We start from the raw sequence: 13,287 nt of genomic DNA, 5'->3' as shown, positions 1-13,287 counted from the left end.
TAAAAACCCATCTGGTTCTCTAATGTCCTTTAGGGAAGGAAATCTGTCATCTGGTCTGGTCTACATGTGACTCCAGATCAACAGCAATGTGGCTGACTCTTAACTGCCCTGAAATGGCCTAGCAAGCTGCTCGGTTTCAAGGGAATTTGGGAATGAGCAACAAATGCTGGCCTTAGCAGTGATACCCTGTGAATGAATAAAGAAAAAATAAATCACAGAAACTTTGTATATGATCCAAAACCAAGAGTGTTCACTGTTAAGCCAGCAAGCTTGCACAGATCAACAACTCATCTGTAAAGCAGATGAATTGAAAAGCCATCAAAAGCCTAAAGAATTCAGGACAGAATTTCCACAATTATTTAGAGATCTGAGGAAACTGAAAACAGCCTAACACATCACATTGAGACCAGATGCAAAACCAGTGCGTTTGTTCACCCCAAAGAAAGTTCCACACCGGCTTTTACACAAGGTGAAACAGGAAATTAAGTCAATACTGCATCAAGGAATCATCTCACCTGTGACCAAAGCAACAAGTTGGTGTTCAGGTATGGTTCCATTACCGAAACTAAATGGCTTAATACGAATCTGTGTTGTCCTCACACAGTTAAACAAAGGAGTGGAAAGGGAGATCCACCCAATGGCGCCTGTGGATGAGGGTCTGGAAAAGCTAGCAAAAAGCACAATTTTTACAAAACTGTATGCAAACAGTGGGTTCTGGCAACTACCTTTGGATGAGGAATCCAACTACATCACACTATTTAGGAGATATTTCAATCGACTACCCTTTTTAATTTAATTGTCACCAGAAATTTTTCAGAGGACGATAACGAGAATTTTAGGAGGATTAGAAGGGATCATTTGCCACATGGGTGACATCCTGATCTGCGGGTCCGAGGGTGAGAGCAGTATTAGAACACTTGCAAGAAGCCAGCCTGACTCGCAATAATAAATGTGAGCCCTCACAACCAACCATTACATTTTTAGGACACATCGTTCACGCATCAGACATCTGAGCTGATCCCCAAAAGACCTAGGTAATTAAAGATTTTCCACCACCTCGTAACATTATGGAGCTTCATGGGGATCGTCAATCAACTAGGGAAGTTTCCAACTAATCTGGCACATGTAAATGAACCACTGCAACAATTGTTTAGACCAAGCATAGTGTTGGGAAGAACATCAACAGATTTTGTTTCAAAAGATAAAAAAGGTACTCGTTTCACCAGACATATTGGCTCATCATGATCTGGAACTGCCCACAGCAGTTGTTGCAGATGCATGAACTGGACTAGGAGCAGTATTCTTTCAAATCCAGAAAGATGAGAAACACAGACCAGTATATATGCATCTCAATCATTGACTGAAATGGAACAAAGACATGCTGTGATTGAAAAAGAGGCATTAGCAGCCACATGGCCCTGTGAAATGTTTACCGACTATGTCTTAAGCATAAAGTTTATGATTGAGACAGATCAGAAACCATTGGTTACCTTATTAAATACTAAAGAGTTAGCAAAGATACTGCCAAGATACTCTGGCTACAGCTCATGAAATCCGATGCCACAACTGAAAATGTCCAAGGAAAACAACAAACAACTGTAGATGCATTGTGACGTATTCCTGTCAAAAATCTGCACAAGAAAACATAAATTTCATCGAAGATGTAGAGTCCTACATTGACCAGAAAACTTCTACCAGGAACAAGGGCGAGAGGTGGGATGATGTAAATAATATATTCAATTGAGTTAGTGACTTGGGGAAGATGTAAATAAAGGATTAAATATGTTAATAGACAGTCTACATCAGCATTGGCATAGGGTAAATAAGATTAGAGTGTTAAATGCGTGGCTTAAAGATTGGTGTGGGAGAAATGGGTTTTGATTCCTGGGGCACTGGCACCAATACTGGCTAAAGTAGGAGCTGTACCGTTGTGATGGGCTTTAGCTGAACTGCACTGGGACTGGTGTTCTGGCGAGTCATATAACTAGGGTGATAGAGAAGGCTTTAAAATAAGTAGTGGGGGCAAGGGATCATTTGAGTAGAAGTGTAGTAAATCAAAGGGTAACAAACAGGTACTAGAGCAGGGTAGCGATTTGGGTAAAGATAACCAGAGTGTGACAGGAAGGGACAGAGAGTACAAATTTAAGAGTGCACCAGCAGATAAGGCTAGAGATTGAAAAAAATGGTGAAAAGACAGAGTTTAAGGCTCTGTATCTGAATGTGTGCAGCATTCATAACAAAATGGGCATATTGTTAGCACAGATAGAGATAAATATGTATGACCTGATAGCCATCACTGAGACATGGTTACAGAGTGACAAAGGCTGGGACCTGAATTTTAAAGGGTGTTTCACATTTCAAAAAGATAGGAAGCTAGGAAAGGGTGGTGGAGTAGTTCTTTTAATTAAGGATTTCATTAGTGCAGTAGTGGGAGATGACCTTAGCTCAAATGAGCAAGATGTAGAATCAGTTTTGGTAGAGATAAGAAATAGGAAAGGTAAGAGGTCACTTGTGGAAGTAGTTTATAGACCTCCTAACAGTGGTTACACTGTAGGACAGAGAATGCAGGAAGAAATAAATGGGGCATATAAGAAAGGTACTGCAATAGTTATGGGTGACTTCAATATACATATTGATTGGATGAATCAATCAGTAAAGATAGCCTGGAAAATTAGTTCATAGTGTGTATTGTTATGACCCTTGGCCAGACCCTGGTATGTGGGTGAGATCCGGTTCGGAACCTATGACATTCTGTTTAAAGTAGACAAAGTTTGAGATTTAAGACACTTACTAAGTGAATAAAGCCACAAGATTCCATGGGGTTGTGAACAAACAAAAATAAACTTTATTATACAAGCTCAGAAAGATAAAACAATTTATAATATATATTTTATATAACATTCGGGATAAGTATGAGGGACATATGATTTAACAGGCAAACTGTGGTTGGACACAACGTACTACACAATAAATGAAAGATGTAACCAAAACAGATTCCATGGATTTCTCAACAACCCACCCAGATGGTAGCCATACTGTGAGTCAACCAATCTCACTGAAACTCCATCTCTGTCACGAGAGTTTCTTCACATTCGAAAATCCAACCTTGGAATTCTTGCCATCAGTCACTCCAACTCGGACAACTTTAACAACAGCCTACCTCGCAGGGTTTCAATCTCGCCTTCCAAGATTCCATTCCCCTTGGTTTCCAAGTACACTCAAGCATCAACTTACAAGCACAGTTTTGACTCTATGTATTTTGTGCCTGTCTTCACTGTAGAAGACTTAGAAAACTTCCCAAAGATACTTGAAAATCAAAAGGTGAACAGGAGGAAGAAACTTAAAAAAATCACCATCACTAGGAGAAAGGGAAAACTATTAGACCTAAAGGCTGACAAGCCCACAGGAGCAGATGGCCTGCATCCTAGGGTCTTAAAAGAAGTGGCTGCAGAGATAATAGATGCATTGGTTATAATCTTCCAAAATTACTTAGATTCTGGAAGGGTTCCAGTGGATTGGAGAATAGCTAATGTGACACCTTCATTCAAGAAAGGAGGGAGTCAGAAAGCAGGAAACTACAGACCAGTTAGCCTAACATCTGTCATAGGGATAAAAGCAAAATACTGCGGATGTTGGAAATCTGAAACAAAAACAAAAATAGCTGGAAAAACTCAGCAGGCCTGACAGCATTTGCGGAGAGGAATACAGTTAACGTTTCAATTCCGTATGACTCTTCATCAGAACTAAGGAAATATTTCACCTCATTTCTATATTTCCTTAGCTCTGATGAAGAGTCATACGGACTTGAAACAGTAATTGTATTCCTCTCCGCAGATGCTGTCAGACTTGCTGAGTTTTTCCAGCTATTTTTGTATCTGTCATAGGGAAATTGCTGGAATCCATTATTAAGGAGGTTACAGCAGGATGCTTAGAAAATTGTAATGTGACCGGGCAGAGTCAACATAGTTTTTTGAAAAGGAAATCTTGTTTTACTAATTTATTAGTTTTTTGAGGAAGTAACAAGCAAGGTGGATTTGTTCAGCACTAGCTTTTGTTTTGTTTGCCCTGGAATCTAATTGCACTGAGTGAAGTTTGAAACTAACTTCCTGAATTTACAACAGGCCATTTGGCCCAACTGGTCTATGCCAGTATTTATGCTCGAGCCTTTACTTCATCTAATCCTATCAGCATATCCTCCAAATCCTTTCTCCCACATGCACTAATCTAGCCTCCCCTTAAATGCATTCCACAAGTGGAAACAGTTTCTCTACATAGATACTACCGAACCCCATCCTAATTTTAAAGATCTCTAATAATTTTCCCCTTAGCTTTCTCTTTTTGTGGAGAAAAGAGCCCCAGCCTTTTGGTCTTTCCTGACAGTTATAAACTTTCAGTTCTGGTATCATCCTTGTAAATTTTTTTTTTGCATTCTGGCTAGGGTTAGGTTTAGGGTTTATGTTAGTATTAGGGTTAGCTTCTTCATTGCCTCTGTATCCTTTTTGCAATATGTGATCTAGCCAAGACTCTATACAAGTTTAACTTAACCTCCTTGCTTATCAATTCTATTCATCTGGAGGAATTTTTCATTTCTTACTGAAACATTATCTGTTTCATTTTTATGCTAACAGGTACTTAAGTTAAAATATTAAATTTTAATAATGAACAGGGAAACAAGCCAATCCCCACCCTCCACCTCCCAGCACTGCTATTATTGTAACATCACAGGCCATAAGATATCTACTGTACTGCTTCATATAAAACTTTACTAAACCTACATACAGAAATTCCCCGATGGTTAAATGCAGTAGTAAATCACATAAGCTCCTAAATTTCAAGCATTTTGCTCCAACAATGTAAGTGCAACAGCAAGGAAAGAAAGCCTCATCCACCATAACTGTTCAAAACTCCATCCCAAATTGTAGGGACACTGGAATGGCCAATGTAGATGCCTTGCTGCTGCAAGGGTACTTCAGCAATACAAGCCCCAAACCACCTAGCAGATGGCAGATTGGCAGCAGGCACTTTTGATGGCAAAGAAGAGGCTCACCTAGGACCCAATTAAACATTTCTTTTGTCATTTTAATGCTCCTGATACAGCAAGTAGGCATCTGGGGTTTATCAACTTTCCCTAATGTAACGTTGGGACGTTCTCAAGGCCCTTAATGGGACCAACATTAGTTTTTAGCTAGATAAGTGCTGATGAACCTTTATAAGACTGAAATAGGTAAAATTTCCTGAGGGAGAACTGGGGTCTCCCAAACACAACCCCTTGGCATTGTGGAGGGTGGAAAGGGGATGGTGTCTGGTGGGGTCAGGTGGTGAAGAATCAGCGCTAGTCCTGACCTTTCCCTTTCAGACAGAAGTATGCCATTTACCGGTCTGCAGTCCAGGAATTTCAGTGTCATATGAAACAATCGAGATGCGGGGCTGAATTTTTGCCAAGCCAGGATTATTCAGGTGCTCTTTAAAAATGGCGAGCAGGTCCCAGTTCTGGGCTTCCCTACCCCATTCCCAGGGTTTACGATTTTCAGAAATGCCTTTTTAAGGGTGTGGGCTGGTTCGGGTCATGAGCCCGCACCCTGCACTCCCAACGTGGCCAGCTCCATTGCAGGAAAGGACATGCCCTAACCCTCTGCAATTTTCATATAGTCGGGCCAGCTTTTGAAAAGATTTGGTTCATGGCACCCCAGAGGAGTTGTGAACCATAGTCTGCCTCACAGAACCTTTTGAAATGTAAGTTCAAAAGGTCCTCCTCATACCCCTTATGCCAAGCATGCCCCCAAACAACCATGATGGTCCCTCGTGCCCCCATGCCCTATTTTTCTGACTCACACTACCCACCTCGAGGATGGAAATCTAGCCCGTGATATCTAGTTTATGTTGAATTACCGAATCTCACTTGTGGCAGTTGGTCAAATGGTACAATTGACCTGGTTCTCTCATGCAGCATCTGGACCGGGAACAAAGAAATTCTGCAAGAAATCCTATGCCTCGTTGCTGACAGTTGAACTGGTAGAAACTTATGGTCTCTCAGAAAGGCAACAGGGCATGACTTCCAGCTACCAGTCTACCTGGCATTGACCCAGCCTGAGATCCCAGAATGGCATCATTTGCAAAGGGACTTCAGAGTGTCCGACCCATGTAGAACCAAAGCATATCAGAATGACACTTTCGCAGGTCAACTGGAGAGTAGGGGAGGATATTCTGGCCAAAGCGCGAACATTTGTTACTGTTGTATTTCAAACTTCACTTTGTTGTCAATTGATTTCCAAATGTGTTGTACTCTTTTCCTTCTCCTCCCTGTCATGTGCCATGCTCCATCTTTTATCTCATCTTTGTTTATGCTGCTCAATCACTGGCCTCTGGGAGGTGCATAAAATGGGATAAGGTGGCATTCAGCAGCCTTCACACAGCCTGATTTGTGGATAAAGTTTCGAGAGAATTCAACATAATTAATGTAAGCTTTTATAACAAGCACAAAGTAACGTTTCTTTCTGAGTGGCAATAATAGGCAGTAAAATAAATTTAGGAAATAACTCACAACAACTGTTGTTCTTGAGCTCATTATTCTCTTCTTATAGGATCAGAACTTCTTGGGGGAAAATCCATTCGGGTTACATACTCCACACTGGGAGTTGGCATTTCTTATGCATGCGGCTATATGTTCCTGCCTTTGGTTGCATACTTCATACGACGTTGGTGGATGTTGCTTTTCACACTGTCTCTCGTTGGCCTGCTATACATTCCTTTATGGTGGTAAGTGGAATTGGAACCTTACAGATTTAATCAGAATTGGGAACTTTTATTATATTTAAAACCTGGGGCTGATTCCAACAAAGATAAAGAAAATTCGAAGCCTTCTTGGATGAGGGTAGGAATGGGGATCAGCATTGTATTGGGGTGTAGCAGCATCTTCTTCAGTGTGCTGAGAGGCTGGATGTTCAGTGTAGTCATTTTCACCTTCAATGCCTGGGCAATACAGTTCCCACCGCCTTATAGGCCACACAAATCAAGTGTGGCACGGTTTCCAGCAGAGTAAAGCTCCATTTGTGATCTTCCATTAAGCTCCCTCTAATTTGCTCCACCAATATTCCTTAATCCCACTCTGAGAAGAGCACCATCTACTGTTCTGTCCTATTTCCATACCTGTCATGGTATCTCAGGGTGAGGTTTTCATTTTTTTGTTAATTTTGTATCATAATATAGTAATTTTGTGTGATGGAATCATGCCCATTAGTAAGTGTGTTTCAACAACTCTGAAGTCATCTCACTCAGTACCCATAGAACCAGGAAATACTTTCATCCCTCTGTGCTGGGATTGACTCCAAGCATAATTCTGAGGTAAAGAAATGATCATCACATAGAACTTAATCAATTTCTTAAGTGGATTAAGTCCTGAAAAAATACCTTTTAACAAAAGTCTTCAAAGATACAGAGCTTACTTCTATGGGTAAATTGAACCAAGTTATTGTAAAGCATTTCTTTAGTGCTGACAATACCTAAAAAAAAACTTATCAATGGTGGGAAACAGTCAAGGGTCAGACAAGAAAATGAGGCCTTGAGGAAAATGGAATCATGTCTGTGAGGGGGTGTGATGGGGAAGTCAAAGTGATGGAATACAGCAGGGCAAAGGCATGAGCTTGGAACACAGGAGGAGAACCGCAAATGATGCGGTGGGAATGCGACTAAAAACATAAGAGAGAACACGAGAGATAGATACAGTTAATAGAAAGACCAAATCCTCTAACTTTGCACAAGCAGTGGGACAGAAGGTCAACAAATAGCATAATAAATGTCTTACATATGACATGTAATTCCTATCCATTTTAATTTTACTTTAGTGTCAATTTGAATTGTTCTTTTGATATCAACGTTTACAAAGGTTAGGCCTTTCTTAACATGTTAATGGAGCATATTTAACCCTACTTGCCCAGTGGAAGCTGGAGTGTGGGGTTGATGGTTGGGCATTTAAAATGCCCCATAGTAAATATCCATTGGAAAGCCAACCTGTACATTCTTGGTCGCCTGTTCAGAAGCCTGAGGCCGGAATTTTCCAGCCCTGTTGGCGCCGGGCGTCATGGCAGGCGGGTGGGGAACAATATGGCGGGAAGGCCAAAAATCGGTTCTACACCATCATGAAACTAGTTTGCGATCATCCACTCCACTCGTCAATGGTGGGCCACATTTCCCACCACCGCACAACAGTGTGCTTCACAACCACTTTTAAAAGGCATGCACCTGGCAACCTGAACCTCGAGAGGAACTCAGAGGTGAGTGCACACAACCTTGCACAATGCTCACAAGCATTGCCCGTAGGACATCAAGAAAGAGGCACTGCACATTTGCAGGATCACAGGCAAGCTGCTTTTTCCCGGCTGGCTTCCGGTGCGGTGCCTGGGAAAGGGCTTCAGTGCGGATCAGACTGGGGGCAGGGGGGAGTGCTGGGCAAGATAGCACAGACAGCCTGAAGGAAAGACTCAAGCACATGCTGGGTGGATGGGGAGGTTGTGGGGGTGAAGGAAGCGGCCACACCCTTGCAAAAGCTTGTCAAAAGTGAGCATACCAAGCAGCTGAGACCTTTTAGCTGCAGCTCCGTTCACATGCTTGGAGTCGGGCTCTGAAGCTTTTCTGTCCACTCAAGCAATGCAAAAGCATGAAAGTGACACCAAATGCACCAGAAATTTTCACCCCTCAGGCACAAATTGCAAATTAATATGCATTTCAGGGGGCAGCTGAGCAATTGGCCAACTGGGCAAGTTGTAGAATGCCCTTCTGGAAGGTGGCCATGGTGCAGTCATTGGTGGAGACGCTCACAGCCCCTTGCAATGTCTTTATTAAGGTTTGGACCTGTATCCATCATGGTTCAAGCTAACAGCGCAGCCTTGCAGTGCAGGTTAGGAGAATGCCTGTGCCTGAGCTGAGAGCACAACATGCATTCTAGTGCCCGAAGCTGCCGCCAGTCGATCAAATGGCGTGGGACGGAGGTGGGTAGGGTTTTGGACAGCCAATGAGCGCACTGCACACTAGCCTTCCAAGTGGTGGCTAGCACTCTCCTGCATGCATGAAGGGGCCTTCAGACTTAACCAATAGAGGTTCTCAGTACACCCATGCGAACCCACGTGTCTCTCTCTTTGATCCTGTAGGAGAACATCAGGATTATGGAGCCTGGTGATTTAGCAGCATACCTCATGACTTACAGAGAGCAGAGAAGAAGAGGAAGTAAGTGCCAGAGGCACTTGCCTCGGCAAAGGGAGGAGTACCTCCCTCAAGATGAATGGACGGCAGGGCTGCTACACACGAAGCTGAAGATCCACAGTGGACCGTCGCTCATAGCTACCTCACTAGACCCAGGGTCTATAGACGGCACCTGTCATTCCTGCAAATAACCGAAAACTAGTGTCACCAGTGCATGTCTAGGGAACTGGTCGTTCACATATACCATCAGCTGCAGGATTTGCCGCCATGGGGACATGGAGGGCATCACTGCCAGTGCGGGATCTTGCAAGCCTCCACGCACAATTGTACCCAGGAGGTCATGGGCGCCTTCAAGCAAAGGCACAATACTTTGTGCATTTCTCCCGGGATCAGGAAGCAAGAGCACTAGGATTTGTGCAGATCTGTAGCTTTCCACAGGTGCAGGGTGCCATCGACTGCACTCACGTGACACTTAGATCTCCATGGCAACACGCAGCCAACTATGTTAACCGTAAGGGCTTCCATTCACTGAATGTTCAGCTGGTGTGTGATCACCATAAACACATTCCTGCAGGTCTGTGCACGATTCCTCGGGAGCATCCATGACTCCTACATCCTTAGCAGGTCTCAGATCCCTGACATCTTCCAGGGTCCAGCGAGGCTGCAGGGTTGGCTTGTCGGGGACAAGGGCTACCCACAGAGGATGTGGCTGAAGACACCTGTGCGGCGGCCTCAGACTGCAGCAGAGACTCATGTACAATGAGGCTTATGCTATGACCCAGACTTTGGTGGAGCAAACGATGGGCATTTTGAAAATGAGGTTCCGGTGCCTCAACAGATCCAGTGAAGCACTGCAATACAGTCCACAGAGGGTGTTGGGCATCGTCGTTGCTTGCTGCGCACTCCACAACCTGGTGCTGCAACTGTGGGAGGACCTGGCTGAGGAGGAGATGGAGGATCTGCATGTATCCTCCGAAGAGAAGGACGTTAAAGGGGATGATGATGATGGGGTCCTCATATTGGTGAGACAAGGCAGACGCGCTCAGGAGGCCCTCATAGCCACAAGATTTATCAAGGATAATAACAAGAGGCAATGAGGACATCCTTACTTTGCATCTGTGAACTTTTGACTCCTGTGTGTCTGATGGCAGCGCACATACCCTCAGCGCTCAGGCTCATGTTATGGAAAAGCAGCGGAGGCCCTAATAGTTGCTAGGTTCCAAGAGGATGATGATGACATGCAGTAAGATCTTCACATTGCCTCTGTGAATGTCTGACTCCTGTCTGGCTGAGGGCAGCTCGGTGCGCTCTGTGATCAAGGTCATATCATGGATATGCGGCCGCAAAACTTTAAATGCACCTGATCCTTTATCAGCCTTCAGCACCTGACCCCTTCAGGAGCACAGAGTCACTGGTCACAGATGCTGAAGAGATGGGGGGCCAGCCCCACCTCAAAGGTACTGAGAGCACAAAGAGAGAATGATGGAACTCTGTGACACCTGCCCATAACATTCTGGCAGCAATAACAAGCACCATCGAGGTACAGGCATCCCTAATGTGTCCGTTCAGTGTGAAGCTGGACCATCACTTTGGTCTGAAGTTTGCACACTGCACAGGGAAGAGGCCCTGGACTAAGACACCTGCCTTTATCTTGTACAGGAACAAAAGCTTCACATCTGAGTGACATGAACACTGCTTATCACAACAAGGAGCCATAGGCAAGGAGACATTCTTGGGAGTTTATTTACAATAGTGAACAATAAGTGCAGGTGATTAACACCCGTGCACAGGCTGTGCGACTATACTCTTAGGGATCATTTCTATAGTTTTTCTCTTGAGAAGTGTGTTTCTAAAGTGTTTGGTCTCACAAACCATGAAGAAGATTTATAGTGTTCTCTTCTGAGCAGGAAGCAGACATTGAGCGTTGCCTTTTAGCAGCTGCTCTTTGTCATTGATGAGTGTTCCTGCTCTCTCTCTTATAGAGAGGAGGAAGAGAATACATCTTCTGAAACTCCTTAACCCTGATGCTTCATCTAGGTGCTCCCCCGACATCCACAGTGCAGGTGGAGGCAGCCTGCTGACTGCTACACCCTGTCTCTAATGGCCTTTGGAGGGCCGTGACCTGGAGGGACCCTGCCTGCTTTCAGGTTCCTGCTGTGTGGCAGTGGCACCCATCTTGGCCTGTGGAGCTGGAGCTGCTGGGGTCAGGGGAAAAGGGGATTCGGATGGGTCGGACATTCACCTGGGTGGATGACCCCAGGGTGTGCACCTGCTGATCCTCCTCCCTACACGTGTCCCAGGGCCACTGGCTGACCCCTTGAGGAGAAGGGGAAGCTGGAGTGAGATCGAGCTGCCCCACACCCCTCTCACATTGGTACTGTTAAAGGCCAATTATGGCGTCAGCGATGGAGTTCAGCCTGTGCAGGACCAATGTCGTGGACCCCCCCCTACCAGTGTTGACCTTAGTGTGTTAGCATGCTGGCGCTAACACCTCAGACTTAAGGTGGATGGACTCCTCCATCATGTCTTGCAATCTGAGAAGAGCAGCGGATGCTCCTGATGTTCCCGAGCTGGTCTTTGCAGCTTCAGTAACTGAGGTATGTACGAGTCCAGAGGCTGGTTGTCTGACTTAAACTCAGCAGATTTCTGGCCTCCAGAAGTTCCCCGAGTGCCAGAAACCTGGAAAGTCTCTGGTGCCACCTGCTGTGGATCAGACAGTGCAATGTGCTCACCAAGTTGTGACCCCAAGGCTAGTCTAGAAATAGGTCCCACCAAGGTCTGTGCCTCTGTGCTGGTGGAGGGTGTGGGCAAGTGCTGTGATGGGTTTTTAGTGAGGATGTCATCAGATTCTTCTTCCGAGGTGTGTTTGGGGCTTGAGTCAAGGACCTGGGTCGTGGATCCCTCAGCTGCTTCCCAGATGTGCCTGCGAAAGCAAGGAGAGATAATTTGTGCATGGCAGGGGACTGTGGAACAGGGAGCTGACTCACAGCATGGTTGTCTGATGGATGTTGCACTGCTGAATCCTCGCTTGGTTGAGCACCGTTGATCTCAGCATCAGCACAGGAATGGTCCAGATCATTGCTGGCCAGTTGGGTGGCTCTGTTTTCAAAGTCTGTGAGAACCTTGATGTTAGGAATCCCGCCACCAGTCTGCAACCTCTCCCTTTTGTTGTGTGCCAATTTGTCCTGCCTGAATACAGATGGAGAGAATGTAAGCAGGACTCCTGCCAGGCCAGATGATAAGGATGCCTGGCATATGTGGGTGGTGTGTGGTGCCATGGGTAGGATGAGGACAGATGAAGTTGTGTGAGAGAGTGAATGGTGATGTCCCTTGAGCTGGTGGTGATGTCCCTTGAGCTGGTGGTGAGTGAGATCCCTGCGATGTGTGATGGGTTTGTGGGTGTGTGATTTGAGAGTGATGATAAGAGTGGCTTACCCTGGAGGAATGGAGGAGATCATTCATCCTCTATCGGCACTGGGTGGCAGTCCCCTTTTTGCAGGGCATTGACGCTGAAGACCGCTGCCACCACCTCCCATGCTGGATTGGTGACCTTGCTTGCTAGTCTTTGTCCAGAACAGGTGTAGAGGACTTCACGGCAGGCCTCCACTGCATCCAGTAGACACCCAAGTGAGGTGTCACTAAATTTGGGGGCAACGTGTTTCCTCCCTTTGGCAGCCGTGGCTTTGCAGCAGCTTCAGATCCCTTAGAGAGAGCTAGCTCTGTACAGGGACACTCTTTAAATATGACGCCCGAATTACTGAAGGCCTGAGGTGAGAGCTGGGTGGGCAAATCAGAGGCTGCCTGCCAGCGATCCACCATGTTTCCCGGGAATGCATTATTAATGAGGCGGGGTGCGTGGGCATGGGACAATACCGCACATAAACCCACTATTGCGGCAAGTTGGTAAAACGTCCTTTTTCCTGCCCGCTACTGCACTTTGTGCACATCTGGGGCAAATTCATCTGAGGCTAAGCTAGCCACCCAAAGCTAGTGGAGTCCTTTGTTAAAAATGAGGAAGATGCCATTTGAATTGTGGTTTTAGTTCAGACCTGAATGGGGAAATTCCTGCAGTATTCCAGCTAGGCTTTTTAT

The 13,287-nt window shown here is 45.2% G+C and overlaps 1 protein-coding gene and 1 non-coding gene across 3 annotated transcripts in view; both read left to right on the top strand.

The window, feature by feature from the left end:
* Positions 1–13,287, top strand: part of LOC144685942 (organic cation/carnitine transporter 2-like) — a 127,639-nt gene that overhangs the window by 46,159 nt on the left and 68,193 nt on the right. For both annotated transcript variants that reach the window (XM_078551000.1, XM_078551001.1), the window contains exon 4: positions 6,582–6,756. In XM_078551000.1, the coding sequence (XP_078407126.1) occupies positions 6,582–6,756 (175 nt within the window). The remainder of the gene's footprint in view (positions 1–6,581; positions 6,757–13,287) is intronic.
* LOC144686158 (small nucleolar RNA U3) lies at positions 10,991–11,205 on the top strand. The gene has a single exon (XR_013577858.1). It is a non-coding gene; the product is annotated as a small nucleolar RNA U3 (small nucleolar RNA).

This window comes from Cetorhinus maximus, chromosome 10 (genome assembly GCF_964194155.1).
Source record: "Cetorhinus maximus chromosome 10, sCetMax3.hap1.1, whole genome shotgun sequence".
Classification (NCBI taxonomy): domain Eukaryota; kingdom Metazoa; phylum Chordata; class Chondrichthyes; order Lamniformes; family Cetorhinidae; genus Cetorhinus; species Cetorhinus maximus.
This window is presented reverse-complemented; position numbering and strand designations above follow the sequence as displayed.